Source organism: Drosophila gunungcola (genome assembly GCF_025200985.1).
Source record: "Drosophila gunungcola strain Sukarami chromosome 2R unlocalized genomic scaffold, Dgunungcola_SK_2 000004F, whole genome shotgun sequence".
Classification (NCBI taxonomy): Eukaryota; Metazoa; Arthropoda; class Insecta; order Diptera; family Drosophilidae; genus Drosophila; species Drosophila gunungcola.
Window position 1 is genome coordinate 4,331,994 of NW_026453167.1, and position 23,730 is coordinate 4,355,723.

At 41.9% G+C, this 23,730-nt stretch overlaps 5 protein-coding genes across 5 annotated transcripts; all 5 read left to right on the forward strand.

The window, feature by feature from the left end:
* The first annotated feature begins 1,200 nt into the window (after positions 1–1,200).
* LOC128254021 (uncharacterized) lies at positions 1,201–2,997 on the forward strand. The gene has a single exon (XM_052982786.1). It carries the CDS (start codon positions 1,201–1,203, stop codon positions 2,995–2,997), a length of 1,797 nt encoding a protein of 598 aa, XP_052838746.1.
* Positions 2,998–3,519: 522 nt separating this feature from the next.
* Positions 3,520–5,828, forward strand: LOC128254022 (uncharacterized). The gene is made up of 2 exons (XM_052982787.1): positions 3,520–5,260; positions 5,344–5,828. Exons 1-2 carry the CDS (start codon positions 3,520–3,522, stop codon positions 5,745–5,747), a joined length of 2,145 nt encoding a protein of 714 aa, XP_052838747.1. The 3' UTR covers positions 5,748–5,828.
* Positions 5,829–7,030: 1,202 nt separating this feature from the next.
* On the forward strand, positions 7,031–11,617 carry LOC128254023 (uncharacterized). The gene is made up of 2 exons (XM_052982788.1): positions 7,031–8,783; positions 9,885–11,617. The coding sequence occupies exons 1-2, from the start codon at positions 7,031–7,033 to the stop codon at positions 11,615–11,617; spliced, it is 3,486 nt and encodes a 1,161-aa protein (XP_052838748.1).
* A 935-nt stretch (positions 11,618–12,552) lies between these two features.
* Positions 12,553–14,372, forward strand: LOC128254170 (uncharacterized). The gene has a single exon (XM_052983036.1). The coding sequence runs from the start codon at positions 12,553–12,555 to the stop codon at positions 14,335–14,337; it is 1,785 nt and encodes a 594-aa protein (XP_052838996.1). The 3' UTR covers positions 14,338–14,372.
* A 4,328-nt stretch (positions 14,373–18,700) lies between these two features.
* On the forward strand, positions 18,701–23,606 carry LOC128254169 (polypeptide N-acetylgalactosaminyltransferase 1). Its single transcript, XM_052983035.1, is given in 6 exon segments — positions 18,701–18,760; positions 18,846–19,759; positions 19,761–19,822; positions 21,207–21,339; positions 21,341–21,729; positions 22,392–23,606. Coding segments are annotated over 5 exon segments (1,806 nt in total). The 5' UTR covers positions 18,701–18,760; positions 18,846–19,159; the 3' UTR covers positions 23,014–23,606.
* Positions 23,607–23,730: the final 124 nt, after the last annotated feature.

The following is a 23,730-nucleotide window of genomic DNA, read 5'->3' on the forward strand; positions in this document are numbered from 1 at the left end:
TGGCAGTGCAACTGGTAAGCTATGTAAACATTTACCGGCCATAAACAGCCAGATTCGCCATACACTCGCACGTACGCAAGCCATTACAGCCAAATCAAGCATACGCAGTGTGGAGTGACAAACAAAGCATTTTTGCCTGTCGTTCGTTCGTTCGTTCGTTCGTTGGAGATGGCTGCAGTTGCCGTTGCAGCGGAGATGAGTTGTGCTCCACAGCTGGTCATGGCCAGGCAATTTGCAATAACCAAAAATCAATGACCGACCGGTTTTGCATAGGCTTTCGGTGCTGGTGCTGGTGCTGGTGTTGGCGGTGGTTGTCGATGGTAAGGTATGGTAACGTAACAACTTTCGCTGAAACGTCATTCAGCGGCAGCGGAGAGCAAAATGGCAAAAGGCAGGCCAAAAGAGATAAAGCAGCGATATCATCGCCATCCCATGATGAAGCAGAAGAAATTCAGTTTCAGTGTCGCCTTTGCCATTGGCTTTGCCTCTGCCTCAGCCTCAGCCTTAGTCTTAGTCTTCTCTCTCTGTTCGATTTTGGCCATAAATGCATGGCGCTCGGACCAGTTTGGGGCAGTTCGGAAGTGCAGCTGCATGAAGCGCTCCATTTGAATAATTGAAATCCACTTGCACTGCAATTAAGAGCACAAAACGAAATGTTTGCGTTTATGCACTTTCCATGCAGGACACCCGTCCAAGTCAAACAAAATCGAATGCAATGAGCCGGCCTGACTTGGCTCAAATTGCCGGAAAATTTCATTTCAGCAATCGAAATGTCTGTCTGCCCAGCGCTCTTAAAACATGCTTAGAAATGGAAATGCACTTGGTGTTCGGTTCGAGTTCATTTACGAGTTTGCAGCGGAAGTTGTTAAAGACCAATTGAGAAATTCAAATGGGGCAATCGCACGCACAAGGCCAAAACTGTTTGGTTTTACCCCCTGGAGGAGACATTCTCAGCTTACTGAAACCCGAGTCCCGCATAAATGTCAGCCCGAAAACACTTTAGAGTGCTGCCTTTAATGGCCATACATGGTTTGGGAAATGTGTTGAACATGGATATTGCATGACAACCAGATATGCATAGAAATGATACACGGTTTTTAAATACCTTTCAAATTACTTGGGGTACTCTTCACATTCTGTCATATTTTTACTGTGCAAATATAAAGGACTCGTCCTTTTTGCATTTGCAACAGTTTCGCGATGGCTCTGGCATGGCTTGTCATTTTTCTCAGCTGCTTTAGCCAGTTGAGTGCCCAGTTTTTCAATAACACTCTTCCCAAAGATATTGAGTTACAGGAGAGGTTACTACGAGTACTATTACGACTTAATTTGGAAGAAGAGTTCAATACTGTGCTGGTCTACGGAGAAGAATGTCTGTTCCACTTATTGCTGAGACACTTGGGAGTACCCACAATACTTGTGGCTTCGGGAAGCACAAATTACGATTGGAGTTTCAGCACCTCGACCCTAATACTAGCTTGTAAATCTGATGCGGAGAACGAGGAGAATTCCAAAACCCTACTGAAGTTGCAAATAAACAGAAGGCTTATTTATGTGCAAAATAATACTCCCCCTGAATCTGTTTGCAACAAATACGCCCTCAAGGAGCAACATAACATTGCCATGGTCAAGTCTAACTTTGTGCAGTCGGATATCATTTACTCCTGTCGCTACTTTCAGACACCCAACTATGAAGAGAAACGCTTCTTTGAGCATCAACCCATCTATATTGAGAACTTTCTGAATATGCTTGGATCTGCCATAAGAACTGTGCCGGACCTTTTGGTGCCGCGAACTATGGTTTATCGGGATAAGAAGACAGGCGAGACTAAAATGCAGGGTTACCTGGCCAACTTGATAATTACCTACGCGCAGAAACTGAACGCCAGTCTGGAGATTGTAAACATAACTGAGCTGGGCGTCGAGAAGGCCAGTGTTTTGGACATTACAAACTGGGCTAAGGAGGATAAGCTCGACATTGGCACCGCCTTGTCCAGTTCCTTGCAGTTCAAGAGCTTGGATGTCGTGTGGTATCCCTACTTGCTAACCGGCTACTGTCTGATGGTTCCAGTGCCCGCCAAGCTGCCCTACAACCTGGTCTATTCGATGATTGTGGATCCGGTGGTGCTCAGCATTATCTTTGTGATGTTGTGCGTGTTCTCGATTCTGATTACTTACACCCAAAACCTTTCGTGGCGCAACCTCACTCTGGCCAACGTCCTGCTGAATGACAAAAGTATCCGTGGTCTCTTGGGTCAATCGTTTCCGTTTCCCCCGAACCCAAGCAAACACCTCAAGCTGATCATCTTTGTGCTGTGCTTCGCCAGCGTTATGATCACCACCATGTACGAGGCCTATTTGCAATCCTATTTCACCCGTCCGCCGTCTGAGCCATATATTCGTTCCTTCCGGGACATTGGCAACTTTTCGCATCGCATGGCAATTAGCAGGGTGGAGGTGAATGTGCTTACCTCGCTAAACAACTCGCATTTTCGGGAAATAAAGAAGGACCAGCTGCTAATCTACGAAGACTGGTCGGAGTACCTAGGGCTGCGTGACTCCTTCAACACGAGTCTCATCTTTCCGGTGTCCGTGGACCGCTGGACCACCTACGAAGAGCAACAGAAGCTCTTTGCGGAACCTGCCTTCTATCTGGCCACCGACCTCTGCTTCAACCGCCTCATGTTCTTTAGTCCCCCGATGCGGCGGCACTTGCCACATCGCCACCTCTTCGATGCACACATGATGCGACAGCATGAGTTTGGCATGGTGGGGTTCTGGAAGAGACAGAGCTTCCTTGTGATGGTTCAGCTGGGCCTGGGATCCCTGAAGGACCTAAGTCACAAGAGGGACATTGCGGAGAGTCTTTTGCTGGACGATATCTCCTGGATACTGAAGCTTTATCTGGGAGCCATGGCTCTGAGTGTTTGCTGCTTCGTATTGGAGCTATCGCGATGCAGTGAGAGGTGGAGTCGTTTTTGGAGACCTAGAAGGTGAACAAAATGTGGTAAAACAATGTATAAAAATTGAAATTTTTTAAAGTCATTAAGAAAATATATTTTGGCTTTGTTTATGTACAAAGAGATGATGTCAATATTTATAACAATTATTTTGGGCCAAGGGGAACAGTTTACTTTGAAGAAGCGTAAATATATATTTTTAAATTCCAATCTGAAAATATCTAAACTGAGGCTATTCAGCTAGAAAAAAAACTGTTACCCCTTTACTCCTTAGTAAATATAGCTATTGCTTTTACAAGGTTAACAACACAAAAAATGCATGTGAAAGGCAAATATGTTTTCCAACCAGCAGTAAGTCCAGAAATGTAGACACCAACACAACTTTTTATGGTAAATGTTTTTCAAAAGTAACACAGCCTGAACATTTTTAAATAGGCCATCAAACATTTAGAACACAGTATAAACCCCTTATGGGCAGAAAGCATGCAAAGTATTTAATTAAATTGATGGGACTACAAGCAGGAAAAACACATGGTATTAAATCAGTTCGGTGAAGACCATGGTTGGGCTAACAATTCTTATCCTCTGCCTTGGACAAATCAGAGGTCACTTCCCGGTTCTTCCCACGCAAAGTGAACAAGACCTAGAAAAGGGATTATTTAACCTCCTTTTAAAACTAAATCATGAAGAATTATTTGAAACACTGCTGGTCTATGGAGAGGACTGCGTTTTCCATGCGCTATCCAGACGTTTGGAGGTGCCCACAGTGCTGGTGTCTTCGGGGAGCACCAGTTTTGATTGGAGCTTCAGTAGCCTAACTTTGATACTTAGTTGTGGTCCAGACGATGAAAGGGAATCGATCTTCCGCACACTCATTAAACTTCAAAGGAATAAGCGCCTGATTTACCTACCAAAGGATACGCAGCCAGACTCTGTGTGTGATAGCTATTTACAGAAAGAGCAATACAATGTAGCCATGGTGATGGAGGACTTTAACAAGACGGGAGTGATATACACCTGTCGGTTTTTTCCATATCTCGAAATTGAAGAAGTAGGTCTAAGTGATAGTAAGCCCATTTACATTGAACACTTTCGAAACATGCACGGAAAGCCCATCACAGCAATGGCAGATCTAGTGCCTCCCCGATCCATGCTGTATTTAGATAAAAGGAGCGGAAAAAGGAAACTGACAGGCTATCTGGGCAATCTGATAAATAGCTTTACACAAAAAGTTAATGCCTCCTTGCAATTTGAAATTCTAAGCACGCAAGTCAGCTTTACAGAAATAATAAGGAGGGTAAGACAAGAGGAGCTTGACATCGGCATTTCTTTGGAGGCCTCAATGTTTTCAGCTGGCTTTGACACAACCACTTACCCATTCTTGCTAACCAGCTACTGTTTGATGCTTCAGTTTCCCTCAAAGTTGCCAATTAACCGGGTATTTGCAATCATCATAGATCGTCGCGTGCTCAGTATTATCTTAGTGATTTTCTGTCTGCTTTCCTTGTTGCTTATTTACAGTCAGAAAATGTCGTGGCAGAATCTGAGCTTACCCAATATCCTGCTTAATGACATAACACTGCGTGGCCTCTTGGGTCAATCACATCCGTTCCCCTCCAATGCCAGCAAACATTTGAGGATGATTTTCTGCATCTTGTGCTTCGCCAGCATGATGATGACCACCATGTATGATGCCTATCTCCAATCCTTCTTCACCAATCCGCCATCGGAAAATCCTGTTCGTTCCTTCAAGAATATTGGAAAACTTAAGCAAAAGCTGGCGATCACCGCAATGGAAGCGAGATCGCTGAGCTTTGTCAACAATTCACAATTTTGCGAAATCAACACAGATGACATTCAAATCATTGACGGATGGAAGGATTTTTTAAAAATGCGCGACTCGCTTAACATTAGCTACAGTTATGTGGTGACAGAAGATAGCTGGATCATCTATGCCGAGCAGCAAAAAATCTTCAAAAAGCCAGTTTTTTACTACGCAGGGGATCTCTGCTTTTCCCGTCAGGTGTTCATGTCCATTCCCATGCGAAAATACTTGCCGTATCGACACATCTTCGAGGAACACATGATGCGGCAACAAGAGTTCGGATTGGTGAGCTACTGGAGGAGTCGCAGCTTCTTCGAGATGGTGCGACTAGGCATAACGCCCCTCAAGGACCTAAGTCCGCCCACAGTGTATGATCAAGGCCTACTGCTCCAAGATGTGTCCTCTATTATGAAAATGTATGTCGCCGCCATGCTGCTCAGCATTTTCTGCTTTTTATTCGAAATATTAAGCAGAAGTAAGTTTTGGAACCATTGGCGAAGTTTAAGGATGTAACAGATGAATAATCTTAGTACCTACTAATCGTTTATGTGTCGTCAGGAGATCGTTGGACTTCCGTTGCGGAGCAACATAAAATCTTCAAGAAGCCAGCTTTTTATTACGCGACTGACCTTTGCTCCTCACGTTTGATATTCTTGTCCATTCCCCTTCGTAAATATATGCCATATCGCCATCTCTTCGAGGAACACATAATGCGACAGCACGAGTTCGGATTGGTGAACCACTGGATGGCAAACAGCTTCCTGGACAAGGATAGAATGGGCATAACACCCTTCAAGGACCTTAGTCCTCCAACAAGGCAAGAAGCAAGTTTAGTTGTGGAAGATATTACCTGGTTTCTGAAACTTTATGTTGCCAGCATGGTGTTCAGCATTTTCTGCTTTTTATCTGATATTTTTAGTAAAAGTGAGAAGTGGAGACGCTGGCGGGGAATAACAAAGTAACTCGAATGCTTCGAGTACCAGATAAACAACCATTGACCCTGCTTTGAACAAAATGTTTATATACCTAACCAGTACTTTGAACTCCGGGAGCCTCTCTTACAACACATTTGAATCAATTGAAATTTTTCAAAAATAAATATATTACCAAAAAAAATTGTTAATATAAGTTTTTTCATTCAATTAAATAAATACAAATTATAACACTTTAAAGCATTTTAATAATGGGTGGTTATTATAAAATTATTTGAATATTTAGTCTTTTTGAGTTTACTTAACGAAGTTCACGTTTTAGTTGGCTAATAAAAGTTTGTAGCCTTATAATTACCAACGCAAACGAAACACGGAAAGTGCATGACGAAAGTCTTTAAAATGTCATGACTGCTGAAGGTTCCAAACAATTTTTAAAATGGTGCAAAAATATAAGCAAAACGAAAAATCATTTTACAAAACGAACATGATTCAAAAATTTTTAATTGTAAATAAAAACGAATATTTGTCTTGAATACTGTAGATATAGGGAGTGAACATTTATGGTTTATGAAGAGTCTAGGTACAAGGTGGCCATGAACTGGAGATTCGGGAACGACCACAAGCTGCAGAAGGTGAGCGCCGAGCTTATTTAGATGTTCTAAAACTTCTACCAATTCGTGTAAGACTGGATCTTACACCGTATACGGATTTTAGCGAGCCTCCCGAGGCATTGGCCATCGACGTAGATGATCTTTACTAGCTCTTGGGCTTATATTTATTTGCATTGGGCATCAGCTGCTTTTGCTTTGCCCGGAGCTTCTGGGATCTTCGAACTGCTGGAACCGCTTAAAACACACATAAATAAGGAAGCGCTTCTAATTAACATCTTAATACTAAGTATTTTATTAAATTATATGGTCCACATTTAAATAAGCTTGTTTATATTAAAACGTTTCACTGGAAACTCTGAAATGGAGGCTTTTATTGATGTACTGATACGCTATACTTAAATTTACGATGTTGATAGATTTTAGTATTTAGTATTTTCTGCTTCTTATGTAAAATAAAACGATGGGGAAAACTGGAGAATAAACAAAACCGCCAGAAAACCATTAAAATGTATCCATGAGTCTATAAAATTGTAATGCCACCCCTATTCGTCGAATCATGTGTTTTAGAGCTCAAACCTTTCAGGCTTGTTAACACAATACACATGGGAAACATGAATACGGCATGCCATTTCAACAGTGCATGCATATTAAAAGTACAAAACGTGAGGAAAGCTCACGAATTTTCCCAGTAACATGGAAACCATGGCCTGGTGGATTATCATTCTTCTCTGCGTTGGAAACTCAGGTGCCCAGTTAATGGATGTACGCAGTAAAAATGAACCCTACTTAGAGGAAAGTCTGTTAAGTCTTCTTCTAAGATTGCAACTGGAGGAGACCTACGACACTTTGCTTGTCTATGGAGAAGATTGCGTTTTCCACTCCCTGTCCAGACGTTTGGATGTATCCACAGTGCTGGTGTCCGCAGGTAGCTTCAACTTCGATTGGAACTTCAGCAGTCTGACCCTGATAGTTAGCTGTGACCCCGAAGCAGAGAGGGAGGTCACCTATCGCACGCTTAGAAAGCTGCAAAGGAATAGGCGTCTGATCCACCTGCAAGGCAATATCCAACCAGAGTCTGTGTGCAATCGCTATTCACAAAAGGAGCAATACAATATAGCAATGGTGAGAGAAGATTTCAATAGGTCAGGCGTTATCTACGCCTGTCGCTTATTTGAAAATCCTAAAGTCGAAGAAGTAAACTTACTGGACATAAGAGAAATTTACATTGAAAACTTTAAAAACATGTTTGGCAAACCTATAAGAACAGTGGCGGATCTTTTACCCCCTCGTTCCATGGTTTATCTGGATGCAAAGAGCGGTGATATGAAAGTGACAGGGTATGTGGCCAACTTGATTACCAACTTTGCTGAGAAAGTAAATGCTACCTTGCAACTGGAAGTTTTGGGCAATAAATACATTGTAAGGGAAATACTAAAGATGGTGGAGAACGAACAGCTTGACATTGGCACTACCTTGGATACCTCTTTGAGAACAGCGATCCTTGAAACATCCAGCTACCCATACATTCTGACGTCGTACTGTCTAATGCTACAGGTACCAGAACAATTGCCCTACAATATGGTCTATGCCATTATTCTGGATCGCCTGGTCGTCGGGATTATCTTTTTGCTGTTCTGCCTGCTCTCCGTACTGCTAATATATAGTAAGAAAATGTCGTGGCAGGACCTGAGCCTGGCCAACATCCTGCTGAACGACAAGAGCCTACGAGGCCTCTTAGGCCAATCGTTTCCGTTTCCCTCCAACGCAAGCAAACATCTGAGGATCATATTTTGCATACTTTGCTTTGCAAGCATCCTGATTACCACCATGTACGAGGCCTATCTGCAATCGTTTTTTACGAACCCCCCACCTCAACCTAAAATTCACTCCTTCAGGGATATTGGTAAATATCACCCAATTGCAATCCCCTCAATAGAGATTGATTCCTTGATCAAGACAAATAATTCGAATTTCCAAGAAATTCGGCAAGACGACTTAGTAATCTTTGACAATGTGCCGGAGTGCTATGTGCTGCGCGACTCATTTAACTCAAGCTACAGTTTTGCGGTGACGGGAGATCGTTGGAGCTCCTACGCGGAGCAGCAGGAGCTCTTCAAAGAGCCAGTCTTCTATTTCGCAAGAGACCTCTGTTTTTCCCGCCTTCTATTCATGTCCATTCCCCTTCGAGCGCACCTGCCATATCGACACCTCTTCGAGGAGCACATGATGCGACAGCAGGAGTTCGGCCTGGTGATTTTCTGGCGGAGCAACAGCTTCTTCGACATGGTGCGACTGGGACTGACACCTCTCAAGGACTTAAGCCATCCAAGAGCATACTCTCCAAGTCTACTATTGGAGGATGTCTCTTGGATTCTGAAACTCTACCTGGCTGCCATGGTGCTCAGTATTTTCTGCTTTTTATTGGAGTTGAGTGGAAAAAAGTGGAGGCGCTGGCGTGAGTTGACGAAACAACTTTGTTCTAAATTTGACTTTCGCAGAGGACTCTAGCTCACTTATCATCGCAATTTCTTCGGGGTGATGCTTAAAACATGGCTTTTTTGTTGCTATTGAGGTTTTGGGACCTTTAAGCTTTTGGATAACCTTAAAAACATTTAAGTTAACATAAGTTAATTAGTAGTCTTAATCTCTTTTAATATACTTTATACCTTTTTTTAACTTTTTGATGTGTAAGCTGTAAATTAATAAACTTATATAACCATGGCTATGCTATTATGGCCTTTTCTTTATCAATGCTAAGAAAATGTTATTTAGTGTTTTTTTTTTGAGCGAACGCAACTATTACCTTACAAAGAAGGCATATGGCCAAAAAAAATCGTGGATATTTAGTGTGCTTGGCATATTTTAGTTCTGGTTGAAGTTAAGAGCACTTTATTAATATGCTCACCACAACCAATACAATCCTCCAGCTGCTCATTGTCCCTAAAATCTCAACGTTTATATGGACGAACAACCGGAGAGACCGATGCAAATAATGCAAATAATTTATCATTAAAGACGCCATTTGTTTTTAAAACTAGTAATTAGACAGTCATCTATTGTGTTCTCATAAGGTGAGAACATAAGAATGGCAAAAGCTTATAAAAGTGCTGGTGATTGCTGGTTATAGAGCTATAATCGCCACTCTGCAGTTGTTAGCTAAATAACGGTATCTTATAGACGGGGACCTGAATTGTAGTTTTTTTACTTGTTTGATTTATATTTGGTTATGGTTTAATAAGTAAATTTATAGATGTCATCATGCAATGCACGTAAAATGAAACAGTGGCGGAATCTGTAGAATAAACAAACACAATAGAAAACCATTAAAATTTATCCTTGAGTCTAAAAATTTGTAATGCCACCCCAGATTGTCAAATAATGGGTTGTAGTTCAGGATTGTTAACACAATCCACAAGGGAAACATAAAAAGTGCATGCCATTTCAACAGTTCATGCATATTACAAGTACTAAACGTGAGGAATGTTCACAAATTCTCACAGTGACATGGAAACCATGGCCTGGTGGGTTATCCTTCTTCTCTGTGTTGGGAACTCAGGTGCCCAGTTAATGGATGTACGCAGTAAAAATGAACCCTACTTAGAGGAAAGTCTGTTAAGTCTTCTTCTAAGATTGCAACTGGAGGAGACCTACGACACTTTGCTTGTCTATGGAGAAGATTGCGTTTTCCACTCCCTGACCAGAAGTTTGGATGTCTCAACAGTGCTGGTGTCCGCAGGTAGCACCAACTTCGACTGGAACTTCGCCACCCTAACACTTATACTAAGTTGTGGGTTTAAAGCCGAGAAAGAGGAAAACTATCGAACCCGGATGAAGCTGCAAACAAACAGGCGTCTAATCCTTCTAAGGGAGGATATTCAACCAGAGACTGTATGCGAATATTACACGAAAAAGGACCAGTATAATATAGCCATGGTAAAAGTCGACTTCGATCAGGACGGAGTAGTCCACTCGTGTCGCTTTTTTCAAGACCGAAAATATGAGAAGATTAATATTTTCGATGGTCAACAGATTTTCATAGAACAATTTCGAAACATGCGCGGAGCTCCGATCAGAACAATCTCAGACAACTTCGCTCCCGGATGCATGATTTACAGAGACCCGAAAACAGGTGAAGAGAAGTATACCGGATTTCTGGCTAATTTGATAGTTCACTTCGTGAAGAAGGTAAATGCCACCATGGATATGCAGGTGAATTTGAGTGAGGCCGGAGAGCAAATAGCGTTCGATAGAATTTCAAATTGGACGTCGGAGGACCTTCTAGACATTGGCATGAGCGAAGGCGCATCCTGGGACATGTCGAACTACGATACGCTTTCTTATCCGTACCTAGTAACGTCCCACTGCTTCATGGTTCCTCTTCCGGACTTGGTGCCATTCAGGGAGCTGTACATGCTAATCGTAGATCCCCCCGTCCTGGCCGCCCTCTTTGTTATATTCTGCACCATCTCGCTGCTCCAGTTCTACACCCAGAGGAAGTCCTGGCGCGGCTTGAGCCTGTCCGGCGTGCTGCTAAACGATATTTGTTTGAGGGGATTTGTGGCTCAGCCGTTTCCTTTTCCACTTCAGTCCAGCAAAAAACTGAAACTGCTGTGCCTAATTGTGTGCTTCACCAGCCTCATGAGCACCACCATGTATTTGTCTTACCTCCAGAGCTTCATGTGTGGTTTGCTGCACGAGCCGATTATGCTCAGCGTACTCGATGTGGAGAAGTCCAGGTACAAGGTGGCAGTACCCTGGTTCGAATTGGATTTGCTGCTAAGCCTTAACATCACCAAAGAGAAGATGCTGATCCTAGAGGACGCCGACCAATTCGATCGGTTGCGGGAGAGCTTTGATGGCAATTTTATCTACCCGATAGTGGAAGCGCGCTGGAGCACCTTCAACGAACAGCAGAAACTCTTCGCCAATCCCATGTTCTACTACTCTGATTCACTCTGTCTATACAACGTCGACACCTTGACAATTCCTATTCGACGACACCTGCCCTATCGCGATCTCTTCGAGGAGCACATTATGCGCCAGCACGAGTTTGTCTTGCCGATGTACTGGATCGCTCGAAGCTTTATGGATATGGTAACCCTAAAGCTTACGCCGTTTCAGGACTTAAGTCCACCACGCCGGAATGATCAAATCGAAATGGGGGATATTGTTTGGGTTTTAGGCATGTTTGGTACTGGATTAGGCATTAGTTGCTGCTGCCTTGCCATTGAGCTTTTGGGATCTCTGAGCTGCTGGAAACGCTTTAAAACTCATAGGGTTAAGGGTTAAGAAATAATATATTTGTCACCAGAGCTTTGATTAATCATTGCACTGTATTTTAAAAATATGTTTCATCGTTATCTGAATAAAGTTAACGAATTTATTATGAATAATAGTGGCTCTATTGGGGATATAATTTGTTTACTTCTGAATGGATATGAGAGAAAACTAAAAGTAACGGACAGATACCCGTGATTAAATTAAAATAATTACCTTTTTAAAATATTGAGATACTTACGTTTGCCATACCTTATTAAATGTTTCAATAAAAACAAGTCCTATATCTCTCTCTCTATTCCCGAGATCTCGACGTATATTAGCTTATTTACTCTTTCATCGTCCTTGAACTTTTAGCCATGTTAACACAATGTGAGAAAGATAACAATGCACTATGGGGCAAACGACTACTTATTGTGGCGTTAATTAATAACTTAAAAACGAAGCAATTTTCTCGGGCTTTGTTTTTTAAATTAAATCTATGAAACGGAAAGGTTACGGGAGTTACGCCCTTTTTAAGGGATTTATTTTTTGTTATATACTAAAAAAAATTTTTTTTTTGTATTCAGTAGATTATGTGAAAAAAATACACGTTTGGAAAAAAATTGGCGTGGTCTTACTTTTTTATTAGGATATAACAGTTTTTTTTATTTTCTTTGTTTTCTTTTTTTTTAGCAGATGATAGCCTTTAACAGATGATAGCTTAACAGTGATGCGCTTTGTTAAAATTTTGTGTTTGCAACATTTAAGATTAGGGTTATTCCTATCCATCGAGATTAAAAAAAAATATTTGACGACTTTTAAATAATGTGTTTTGGCCAAAAAATATGGTCGGTGGCCCCATTGTGGAATGGCATGCCTAACGAACATTAATGGTTACAAATTAGAGGCGTTTAAGGTACAAAACGTGAGCAGTGCACGGTATATTAAACAGTCACATTAGAGCCATGGCTTGGTTAGTTAGCATTCTATTCTGCCTTGGGATTTCAAGGGCTCAGTTCTCGGATATAATTGTTAACGGGAACCTAGAACTACAGGAAATACTATTAAGACTTCTCGCAAAATTGCACCTCGAAGATAAGTACGACATACTGTTAATCTACGGAGAGGATTGTGTTTTTCCTTCCCTAACCAGACGTCTGCCAATATCCACAGTGCTGGTGTCTTCGGGAAGCACAAACTTTGATTGGAATTTCAGCACCCCAACACTTATACTTAGTTGTGGGTTTCAAGCCGAGAGAGAGGAAAACTATCGAACCCGGATGAAGCTGCAAGCAAACAGGCGTCTAATCCTTCTAAGGGAGGATATTCAACCAGAGACTGTATGCGAATATTACACGAAAAAGGACCAGTATAACATAGCCATGGTAACAGTCGACTTCGATCAGGACGGAGTAGTCAACTCGTGTCGCTTTTTTCAAGACCGAAAATATGAGAAGATCAATATTTTCGAGGGTCAACACATTTTCATAGAACAATTTCGAAACATGCGCGGAGCTCCGATCAGAACAATCTCAGACAACTTGGCTCCTGGATGTATGATCTACCGGGATCCAAAAACAGGTGAAGAGAAGTTCACCGGATTCGTGGCCAATTTGCTAAACAATTTCGTGGAAAAGGTTAATGCCACCATGGAAATGCAGGTTAATTTAATTGAGGCCGGAGGGAAAATATCGTTTGTGAATATTTCAAAGTGGACGGCGGTGGACCTCCTGGACATTGGCATGAGCGAATCCGCATCCTGGCATATGTGGAACTACGATACGCTTTCTTATCCGTACCTAATAACTTCCCACTGCTTCATGGTTCCTCTTCCGGATTTGGTGTCGTACAATGACCTGTACTTGCTAATCATAGATCCGCCCGTCCTGGCCGCGCTCTTTGTTATATACTGCACCATCTCGCTGCTCCAATTCTACACCCAGAGGAAGTCCTGGCGCGGCCTGAGCCTGTCCAGGGTCCTGATGAACGATATGTGTTTGAGGGGATTTTTAGGCCAGTCGTTCCCTTTTTCCCTTCACTCCAGCAGAAAACTGAAACTGCTTTTTCTGATTGTTTGCTTTACCAGCGTAATGTGCAACACCATGTATGTGTCATACCTGCAGAGCTTCATGTGGGGTACGCTGCGCCAGCCGATTATGCTGAGCGTACTCGATGTGGAGAGGTCCAGATACAAGGTGGCCATACCCAGTTTCGAATTGGAAGTGCTGCTAAGTTTAAACCTCAGCGAAGAGAAGTTGCTGATCTTCGAGGACGCCAACCAATTCGAGCGGTTGCGGGAGACCTTTAATGACAATTATATCTACCCGATTACCGAAGTCCGCTGGATCACCTTCAACGAACAGCAGAAGCTCTTCGCATATCCCCTATTCTACTACTCACATTCACTGTGTCTATACAACGTCGACACCTACACTGTTCCCATAAGACGTCACCTGCCCTATCGCGATCTCTTCGAGGAGCACATTATGCGCCAGAATGAGTTCGGTTTGCCGAGGTACTGGATCGATCGAAGCTTTACCGATATGCTATGGCTGAAACTTAAGCGGTTTGAGGACTTAAGTCCACCACACCTGAATGATGAAATCGAAGTAAAAAATCTTTATTGGGTATTAGGCATGTTTGTGGCTGGATTAAGCATTAGTTGCTGCTGTCTTGCCATTGAGCTTTTGGGATCTATAAGCTGCCGGAGAAGCTTTATAATACCTATGTGTAAAAGGGTTAAGAATTAACATCTTTGTCTGTATTTAAATTTAGATTTACCTGATCATTGCCTTGAATTTTAAGAACATTTGCCTCGTAAGCTAAACAAAATTAATTATTGTTTTAAGTTGTTACGCTTAAACTTTAAACCACTAATATTAAAACTTAAGGTTGCCTCTAAATCTTTTATTTACGTTTTGGTTGGAGTTGGGAGATAAAGAGGAAAGAACATTTTGTCCTAGTTAAAAAGTCCGATTTTAACATTTGCTCTTTTTATTTCCGAGATCTTGAAGATTAATTTAATTAATTGAATTTAAAAATATATTTGGGAGTTAGATGCTGGTGTTTCGCCTTGAAGCTTTTAGAATCTATAAGATTCTGGAGACGCCTAAGAAATTAATACTTTTATCTTTAAAAATTCGAATAAGCTATTTGACTAAAATATTTTGCAACATAATCTGAATTAAATGAAAAAGTTTCGCTAGCATGACTTAACTAATTCCGCCCAACCTTCGTCAAAGCCATAAAACAAACAAAGAAATGTTGAATTGGGATTAGCCACCTCCGCACAATAAATGATAGCGGATATGGAGACGCAACGGTTATTGTTGGCCCTGTGTTATTCAAATGGGTCCGAATCATCACATCGGAGGTTGCAAACATTGAGACAATGCTCAATTTTGGATATTGATCGATACGCGATATTGATTTTGATGTGGTTTTAAAAGACAATCGGACGTATCTATAGCTGTCCATCTGCGATGCGATTGTGAAAACCCCCATCGAAATGTGCATTCCAGCAGATATGATGAGTCGACCCAATGAACTGGGCAAATGTTCGATGACATCTCACATGATTGGCTCTTACATAAACATGCCCAAAACCAGACGACAATGCGGGTGTCTCAGCAGGGTCCGAGGATTATGCAAATAACCAACTTGCTACCGCCATAAAGTCGCCTTAGTTTGTGCATATTCGATCCGATTCATAATTTCGATCGTCACTTTGGCGCCACTTTTGACGCGTGCTGATTGGACCTAGGGCACCGGAATTAAAATTGGAATTGGAATTGAAATTGGGATGTTGAATTTGGAGTTGGGGATTGGGTAACCGGCTAACCCCCAAACTGGTATAGTGGGTGAAACAATGGCATGGCATTGTCATGGCCAAGCCAGTCAGTATCGTGAAATCTTTCACTTTCGATTTAGTTGTAAAACGAAGTTCCCCTTTTAAAATCGATCGAACTGGATCATAAATCACGCTCGCTAGCGTATGACAATGTGGCATCATTACGCTTCTCAGGCTGATCAATTTGTCATGGGAAGTCGTGGACTTGCTCCAGCTCTGATCCGACACAATCCGATCAGATCCGACCTGTGCTCATCCTACCTGGCACTGTTGAAAACTCACAGCAATCATCGCAATTGCTCAACCTTTTGACATTTGCAAAGGCATTCGAGGCGAAGCGAAACGAAAGTCGACCATAATCCGTAAAATCTATGGCAAACATTTTTCAATTGCTAACCCAATCCCAATTCTGTTATTATCATCATTTCCATTGATGGATGGTGATCGTTGGTCGACCATTTCTTGGCTGCTTGTATGATCTTCAGGGTCATTTAGATTTAATAGATTTCTGCGGCTCGAGTCATTATGGCCAGCACCTTAACCGCAGTCGGCTCACATGTGTAACAATGTCTGTCTGGCAGCGGTTAAACTGTTTTTCGCTTGTTGTTTTTAACCCTTTTTTTATTGTTGGACGCGCATTAATGAGACCTCGTTGGGGGCTTCAGGCACCCTCGTTATTGAATAGAGTAATTTTCAAAAATTATTTATCGAGCACTTCTGCTATTTACACAAACGTTTTTGCGGCCCCTCGACGGCGGCTTAAGTTTCAATCCGGTTGCGGCTCATAACACTTAAGAGCCAACTAATTCGACCTCAGGCCATTAAGCATTTCACAAATGTGCTGAAAATGCATAATTTTCGGTGGCGATAATAAAAGAGTATTTCAAATTTCAAATTTAAGAGGTGTTAATTTTTTCGACCAGAGAAACTAATCTGTTTCAATGCCGGATTCGCTGCATTTTAACAAACTAGTATTTTGAGGTCGCACACGAAATGAAATTCCGATTCCAAAATCGCGTCTCCCTCTTTCTGCTCTGTGTTTCGGGGGTTTTCGGTAACTAAAACAAAGGCCCCCGCCAAGCAGGTTCATCCTACTGTGCCCAGACAGACTTCAAAGTAATTTATTTCCTTCCTAGTTTTTGTCGCTCAAAGCCATTAGGGAGTTTTAGCCAAGATCGGCAAAACAGTTGCCACCTTTCAGCGACTTCCAGTTGCTTCCCACAAATGTGGCGTTCGACTCCGAAAACTCCAATTACCATGCCTCTTTGGAGCACTTTGAACTTTAATTTACTTGCTGCTGGGTTGCTGATCTGGCCTGTGGCGCCTCCCGCAGCGACACCAATGCGTATACGTAACGTAATAATTATGCGGCCCAAGAGCTCGCATTAAAAACAAAAAAAAAAACACCAGATTCGTACGTTAATTAGGTAAATTAATCACAGACCTCCGAAAAACGGGGACAGTCTTGTTTGGCACCAATTCGAAACATTACAAAATGAAAGTTGCCATGAGAACCAAACTCAATAAGAATTAAAATAAGATTTAAGCGAGCCGAAAGCAACATCGGCAACATGTGGTTGCATGTTTGGGCCAACAGGCGGAGCAACAAGTTTTAAATAGGAAACCCATTTGTTTCGCTTTACCAACAAATGAACATGCCATTTGTGCATTAAGTGCCATCCAAAAGTGTCAAGTGCGCGGCAGTCAGTCGGTCAGTCCCTTTCGTTAGCAACGGTACTTAAGTGCAGGAAATATTTGATTTAAATTTCCTCTCTTTTAAGTAATTGATGTGACAACTGGGGCAAACAAATGCGTGGTGGAAGAGCATGGCGTGCTGGTTGGCTATAACTATGCATTTCAAGTTCACACATCATATAACAAGCCATAATGACAGTTACTAACCCCGACAACTTTATCTTGCCAGAGTACTAAATATTGTTTGCAATGATTAGTTCACTAAACGATTGATTGAGTTCTTTCGTTAAATCTATTTGCTTTCATTTAAGTTTAGCAAGCGGTATTTGCCAAAACTAAAAACATTTGTTAATGTTTTGATGAGTTAAGGTGCATAGCATTATTTTGAGTTGGTCAATAAATAATAAATTATTTAAAAAAAAAATAAATAAATAAAAACTAATAACAAAAAAATATATCCCCGTACTTATATTAAAACTGAATAAGTGAACAAAATTGCTAAGCCAATTTGTAATGCAACCCCAAAATACACTTTTAAACTTATATTTCAATCCTTTTAAATTATAAAGTTAGTTCATGCTAATCTTAAATTGGAAGCCTTTTGTGACAGGAGTTGTTTTGCAGCTTTAGTCCAAGGAAGCTAATTTGTTAATTTAAATAAATACGCAAAGTACTTTCTGTATTTTAAAATAAACACCAGTGCAAAATTTTTAGCCGTGACACAATCCATGGCTAAAGCACGGTACTTCCAGAGTTGAAAAAAAAAGTTACAAGACCGTGTTACCAGATCATCAAACGGTCTGCCCTAGATGCAAGTCCAAGCTAAGTCCGTAATATATCTACCAAAGTTCACAACCGCACACTTTGACATTGGAAAAAAATTTGTTTTCAACTAAACAAAACAAAACAAAAAACAGCTTTGATTTTATTATAGAAAGAATAGCGAAAGAATTATTGAAAACGCAAAAGTAATATTTGCCATTTGAGGAAGCCACCCAATAAACGGCTGAACCCCGTGACGGAATTATTTTTTTAATGTTGAGTTTATTAACCTTGTTTAAATTTATATTTCGATGTTACTTACTAATTACTACATTTTGTATGCTATAAAGAACTAAAATTTTTAATTATTTGTTTTTATTAAAAATAATGACGATACAAAACTGACCAAATGGAGTTTAATTAATCAGCAAACTTTTTTTCATTTTCTTTTTGACTTAACTTGTTTTTAAATGGGTTCGAGCCCTTCATATATTTATTTAAAAAAACAACAAGCTAACCTATGTTGAACATTTTTGGATACCTTTTATAAAAAAGTACAATTTCAATGTTCGTTTATGATTGGTTTATAGTTAACAATGATCTGCTAACTTGCAGATATATACTCTACGCAGATATGTATTTTGATAAATATAACTTAAATTATTAAATTAGGCAAGGCAGAAAAGTTACTAAATATAAGACGATTCGGAAAAAAGCATAGCAAAGTATAATTTCTTTTTCCCAGCCACCAAGGGGTTTTTGCTGCAAACATTACCCTTAAGGCCCACTGTACTGGCGGTATAAAACTTTTCGCAAGCACTTGGTCACACTAAAGAGAAGCAACAGCGTAAAAAAAAACATGCTGAGTACGTTTCTTTTTGTTGTTTTTTGAATGGTTGCTGTTTTTGTTGTTGTTGTGGCAGTCGCGCTTAGAATTAATATTAAATTTAGTCGTTTAAGCCACTCCACAAAGCGGCGCGGCGCTGAACGGACGGAAAACGAGCAGAAACTGGAATTGAACGCGAACGCGAACGCCGAGAGCCACGAAACATATGTGTCTGTATATTCGCCAGCGATGCGGAGCTAAATGATTGAGTAGTGGACAAACCAACGGCAATCGGATCTGGCAATCACGATCCCGATTCGATCCGCAGAGCCACGTCTGCGTGGAGCTACCTGCCCAGTGCTACCTCAGAAACCCCTTGGAACTCCCTTCCCATCCCATCCCAGCCAGCGGATACCCAGCAGATAGCCAATCCAACAACATGCTGCCTCGGTTCCGTTCCTTTTACGGCAAGCTAATCATCTTCATCCTGGTCGCCCTGTGCTTCATCCTCTACAGCAAGGTGCAGCAGAATGGATCGCCGGAGCAGGAACAGGTGGCGCCACCTGCCCGGGTGGCCGCATTACGCGGCCATGGACGCGAGCGGTTCGAGGCCTACAGCGATAGCGAGAACGAAATAGCGCGACCCGCCACCCAATCACCCTACGAACAGGTCATCCAGCTGGACCTCCAGAAGCAGCAGGTGGGCCTTGGCGAACAGGGCGTGGCAGTGCATCTGTCGGGCGCCGCCAAGGAGCGCGGCGATGCCGTCTACAAGAAGATCGCCTTGAATGAGGAGCTCAGCGAGCAGTTGACCTACAACCGGAGTGTCGGTGACCACCGGAATCCACTGTGCGCCAAGGAGCGCTACGACGAGGGATCCCTGCCCAGCGCCAGCGTGGTCATCATCTTCTTCAACGAACCCTACTCCGTGCTGCTGCGCACCGTGCACAGCACTCTGAGCACCTGCAACGCGAAGGCCCTCAAGGAGATCATCCTGGTGGACGACGGCAGCGACAATGTGGAGTTGGGCGCCAAGCTAGGACTACTACGTCCGCACCAGGATACCCGCCGGCAAGGTCACCGTGCTGCGGCTCAAAAACCGGTAAGTTAACCAGATTATAGGGCTAAGTTACCATCTTCCAACCAATTTTATATCGATTTTGGTTAGCTTAGATTCTATAAGCTATTTTTAGTTTAAATTGGCTTTTTAAGACAAGTCCAAAAACATTAATAGAGCTCTGTGGCATTTGTTTTTAATGTTCGACTTAAAACTTAATGAATGAGATTTGTGAGACGCCCCCTTGATAAAGACTTTCATTTCGAGCAACCTAGTTTGATTATTATTAAACACTCGAGAAAATAATATATAATCTACAAAGTGGATTTTCTGATATAATTGAACATCAACAACACATACTTGATGTACAAAATAATGTGATAACGTAAGTGCAATTATTGCCACATGCAGTTAATAGGCAACAATCAACCAAAAATAGTGGTTACTATCAAACTAAATACGCAAGAACACCCATTAATAAGAATTATAAATCATTTTTTATTTGTGGAGTTTGATTTATAAAACTACAATATTATTTATTTTACAAAATATGGGACTCAAGCTTTGCAACTTTTACTGTATTTAAATAAAGTAGAAACCTAACAAAAGTGAAAGGAGCTTAAGTTATTAAGTAAGTTTCTTCAAGCCTGTAGAATCTTCAATATTTAAATAGTTTTGATTATGAGAAAATAATATCTAGAATCTTCAATATTTAAATAGTTTTAATTATGAGAAAATAATATCAATAGAATTGTATCTCAAATCTCGCAAAACGGCAAATTTACTATTATTGTGACCTTTGATATATGCAAATCGAATGTGTTAAACTTTAAAGCACGCGTTTCGTTCTTGTGAGATACAAATTGCTAACACTCATTACTTTATAGTGGCGAGGGCATACTGTAAATTCCAAAATCATAACTGGGCGAGGTGCCAAGAAGTGAAAAGAAAACACCTAGATTCTCCCCATCATTGCCTGTGAGCTAGGAAAAGTTCAGCAATTCGGCTAATCGAATCGCTGGCTGGTTGAACTCATTTGAATAACTTGTTTGCCATGTCGGACGCGCATGGAGCATCTTCTTTTTGGCCAGAACCGACAAACGCTCAAAAGCCAAAAACCGAAAAACTAAAGACTGAACAGCAGAAAAAATGAAGAGAAAACCAGTTCGTCAAGTTACGATTATGTGTGGTGTTGTGGGCTTGACTTTTTGTAACTCCCAGACTTGGTTTCTGCGTGCATTACACTCGTCAGCCCGCGAGCTTTGCACACTTTCTGATGACTTCAAGCCGCCAAAGCCATGTAGGCTGGTGTTAATCGAGCTTGGCAAACGATCGAAGGTTTTTGGCTGCTGACCCAATAAATTTGTTTTGTTTTGTTTGATTTTTGCCCTTCACATTGCTAAAGAAAGTTTTCGCCTCTCTTTTCCAGATTGGGTTTGATTCGTGCCCGATTGGCCGGAGCTCGAATCGCGACGGGGGATGTGCTCATCTTCCTGGACGCCCACTGCGAGGGCAACATCGGCTGGTGCGAGCCACTCCTGCAGCGGATCAAGGAGTCGCGGAACGAGCGTCCTGGTGCCTATCATCGATGTGATCGATGCCAACGACTTTCAGTACAGCACCAATGGCTATAAGTCCTTCCAGGTGGGCGGCTTCCAGTGGAACGGCCACTTCGACTGGATCAATCTGCCGGAGCGGGAGAAGGAGCGCCAGCGGCGCGAGTGCAAGCAGGAGCGGGAGATCTGTCCCGCCTACAGTCCCACCATGGCCGGCGGCCTGTTCGCCATGGATCGGCGGTACTTCTGGGAGGTGGGCAGCTACGACGAGCAAATGGACGGCTGGGGTGGCGAGAACCTGGAGATGTCCTTCCGCATCTGGCAGTGCGGCGGCACCATCGAGACGATTCCCTGCTCCCGGGTGGGACACATATTCCGCGACTTCCATCCCTACAAGTAAGTTATATTCAGGGGTTATATACAATTAGAAGTCCGAAAAAATCCAATTTTCCAGGATTTTTTTATCTAAAACTTTGTGGTATTTAAACTGTATTTTAAGTCTTAGTATTAGTACAAATATTATTTAGAAAGGAGCTACGGGTGCTCCTTTAAAAAAAAACTATATCTCTGAATTGGATACTTCAATACTAAATAACCAAACAGATTTCGTTAAAGTGATGTTAAACTCATCGAAAAAATAAGCAATATAAAATTTGTTTGTTTTCTTAAACAAAAAAAAAATGGATTTTTGACCATTATTTCGGCCTTAAATTGTTTATTATTTATTTGTATACTTGTCGGTGGGAAAAAACCTTCGATTAATTACTAAAAAAAATAAGAAGCTGGTGATAAAATTTGAGACTATGTTGGTCACTGACTTTGAGAAAAACGCGTTTATAGTTTTTACTTGTACTTTCAAGCTCTTTGAAACGATATGAAATTCTCTGTGTGTATATATATACACTAAGAATAAAAATTCATGTTACCATTTAAATTATAAATTTTACTAGAAGGCCCTCAGCTGCTGTTATGCTAAAACTCAACTCAGATTTATTTTGTTTTGATCTCTGACATTATCTAAAGCCATATTCTAATGGGCTCATTTGAATTCTTTTTAGATTCCCCAACGATCGCGACACACACGGCATTAATACTGCCCGCATGGCTCTGGTGTGGATGGATGAGTACATCAACATCTTCTTCCTGAACCGACCGGACCTGAAGTTCCACGCCGATATTGGCGATGTGACCCACCGAACGATGCTGCGCAAGAAGCTGCGCTGCAAGAGCTTCGAGTGGTACCTGAAGAACATCTATCCGGAGAAGTTTGTGCCCACCAAGGAAGTGCAGGGCTGGGGCAAGGTGCATGCGGTCAGCTCAAACATATGCCTGGACGATCTGCTGCAGAACAACGAGAAGCCCTACAATGCGGGGCTATATCCGTGCGGCAAGGTGCTGCAGAAGTCGCAGCTCTTCTCCTTCACCAACTCGCAGGTGCTGCGCAACGAGCTGAGCTGTGCGACGGTGCAGCACAGCGAGTCGCCACCGTACCGGGTGGTGATGGTGCCATGCATGGAGAACGACGAGTTCAACGAGCAGTGGCGCTACGAGCGCCAGCACATCATCCACAGCAACACGGGCCTGTGTCTGGACCACAAGGGCTTGAAGAGCCTGGACGACGCCCAGGTGGCGCCATGCGATCCCCAGAGCGAATCCCAGCGATGGACCTTCGAGCACTGAGCAGAGTGGACCGAAAAGCGGGGGGAACGGAATGGGGACCGGGATGGGGACCAAACCAACTGAGAGATACTGACTAACGCCGACTGAACGGAACTCGAATTCAAATCAGAACAACACTGTGTAAATATCGAATACTAGAACTATATATATATTTTCTATACACTGATCGTGTATATTTAAGTTGAGGAGACGGACGGGGTAGCTAGTGCAAATCAAATGGAATCAAATCAAATCAAATCAAACAGCAAATCAAAAGCAAACGAGTCATTTGGAAAGCTAATAACAATTAACTGTGTGTTGTGTACTTTGTGTGTATAAATATAAATAGAGCAAGTTGTGTAAAGATAGTATGTCGGAACAGCCACATCCTATCTAAATGATATAGTCTTCATGTGATCATATGTAGGGATGTAAGGCAGGGTGTGGAACGATTGCATTCCATGGCCAGGGGATTCACCGCGGCAATAACCAACTATGTAAACTGTAAACTAAAAGTGTTGTAAGCATTTAACTACTAACATAACAATTTTGCCATTTGTTTTCATGAATAAAACACTTCCGACTGGAGGATGCAATGCACATCTTCAAACGAACCACCCCAGTAGTAGCCTCATTTGTTTGGGCCGGAGCCAGAGGTGTTGGCCCGATGAAATGTAACCAGTTGTGGTGCTCTCAAGGTCGAGTTCAGGGCTAATAAAGTTGTAGCTGCTTGTTGAC

Excerpts from the sequence above, each read along its gene's own strand:
- LOC128254021 (XM_052982786.1), top strand. The coding sequence starts at position 1,201 with ATGGCTCTGGCATGGCTTGTCATTTTTCTCAGCTGCTTTAGCCAGTTG.
- LOC128254022 (XM_052982787.1), top strand. The coding sequence starts at position 3,520 with ATGGTTGGGCTAACAATTCTTATCCTCTGCCTTGGACAAATCAGAGGT. Across the intron at positions 5,261-5,343 it reads ATTCGAAATATTAAGCAGAA|GAGATCGTTGGACTTCCGTT; the intron begins GTAAGTTTTGGA and ends ATGTGTCGTCAG.
- LOC128254023 (XM_052982788.1), top strand. The coding sequence starts at position 7,031 with ATGGCCTGGTGGATTATCATTCTTCTCTGCGTTGGAAACTCAGGTGCC. Across the intron at positions 8,784-9,884 it reads AAAAAAGTGGAGGCGCTGGC|GTGCCCAGTTAATGGATGTA; the intron begins GTGAGTTGACGA and ends TTGGGAACTCAG.
- LOC128254170 (XM_052983036.1), top strand. The coding sequence starts at position 12,553 with ATGGCTTGGTTAGTTAGCATTCTATTCTGCCTTGGGATTTCAAGGGCT.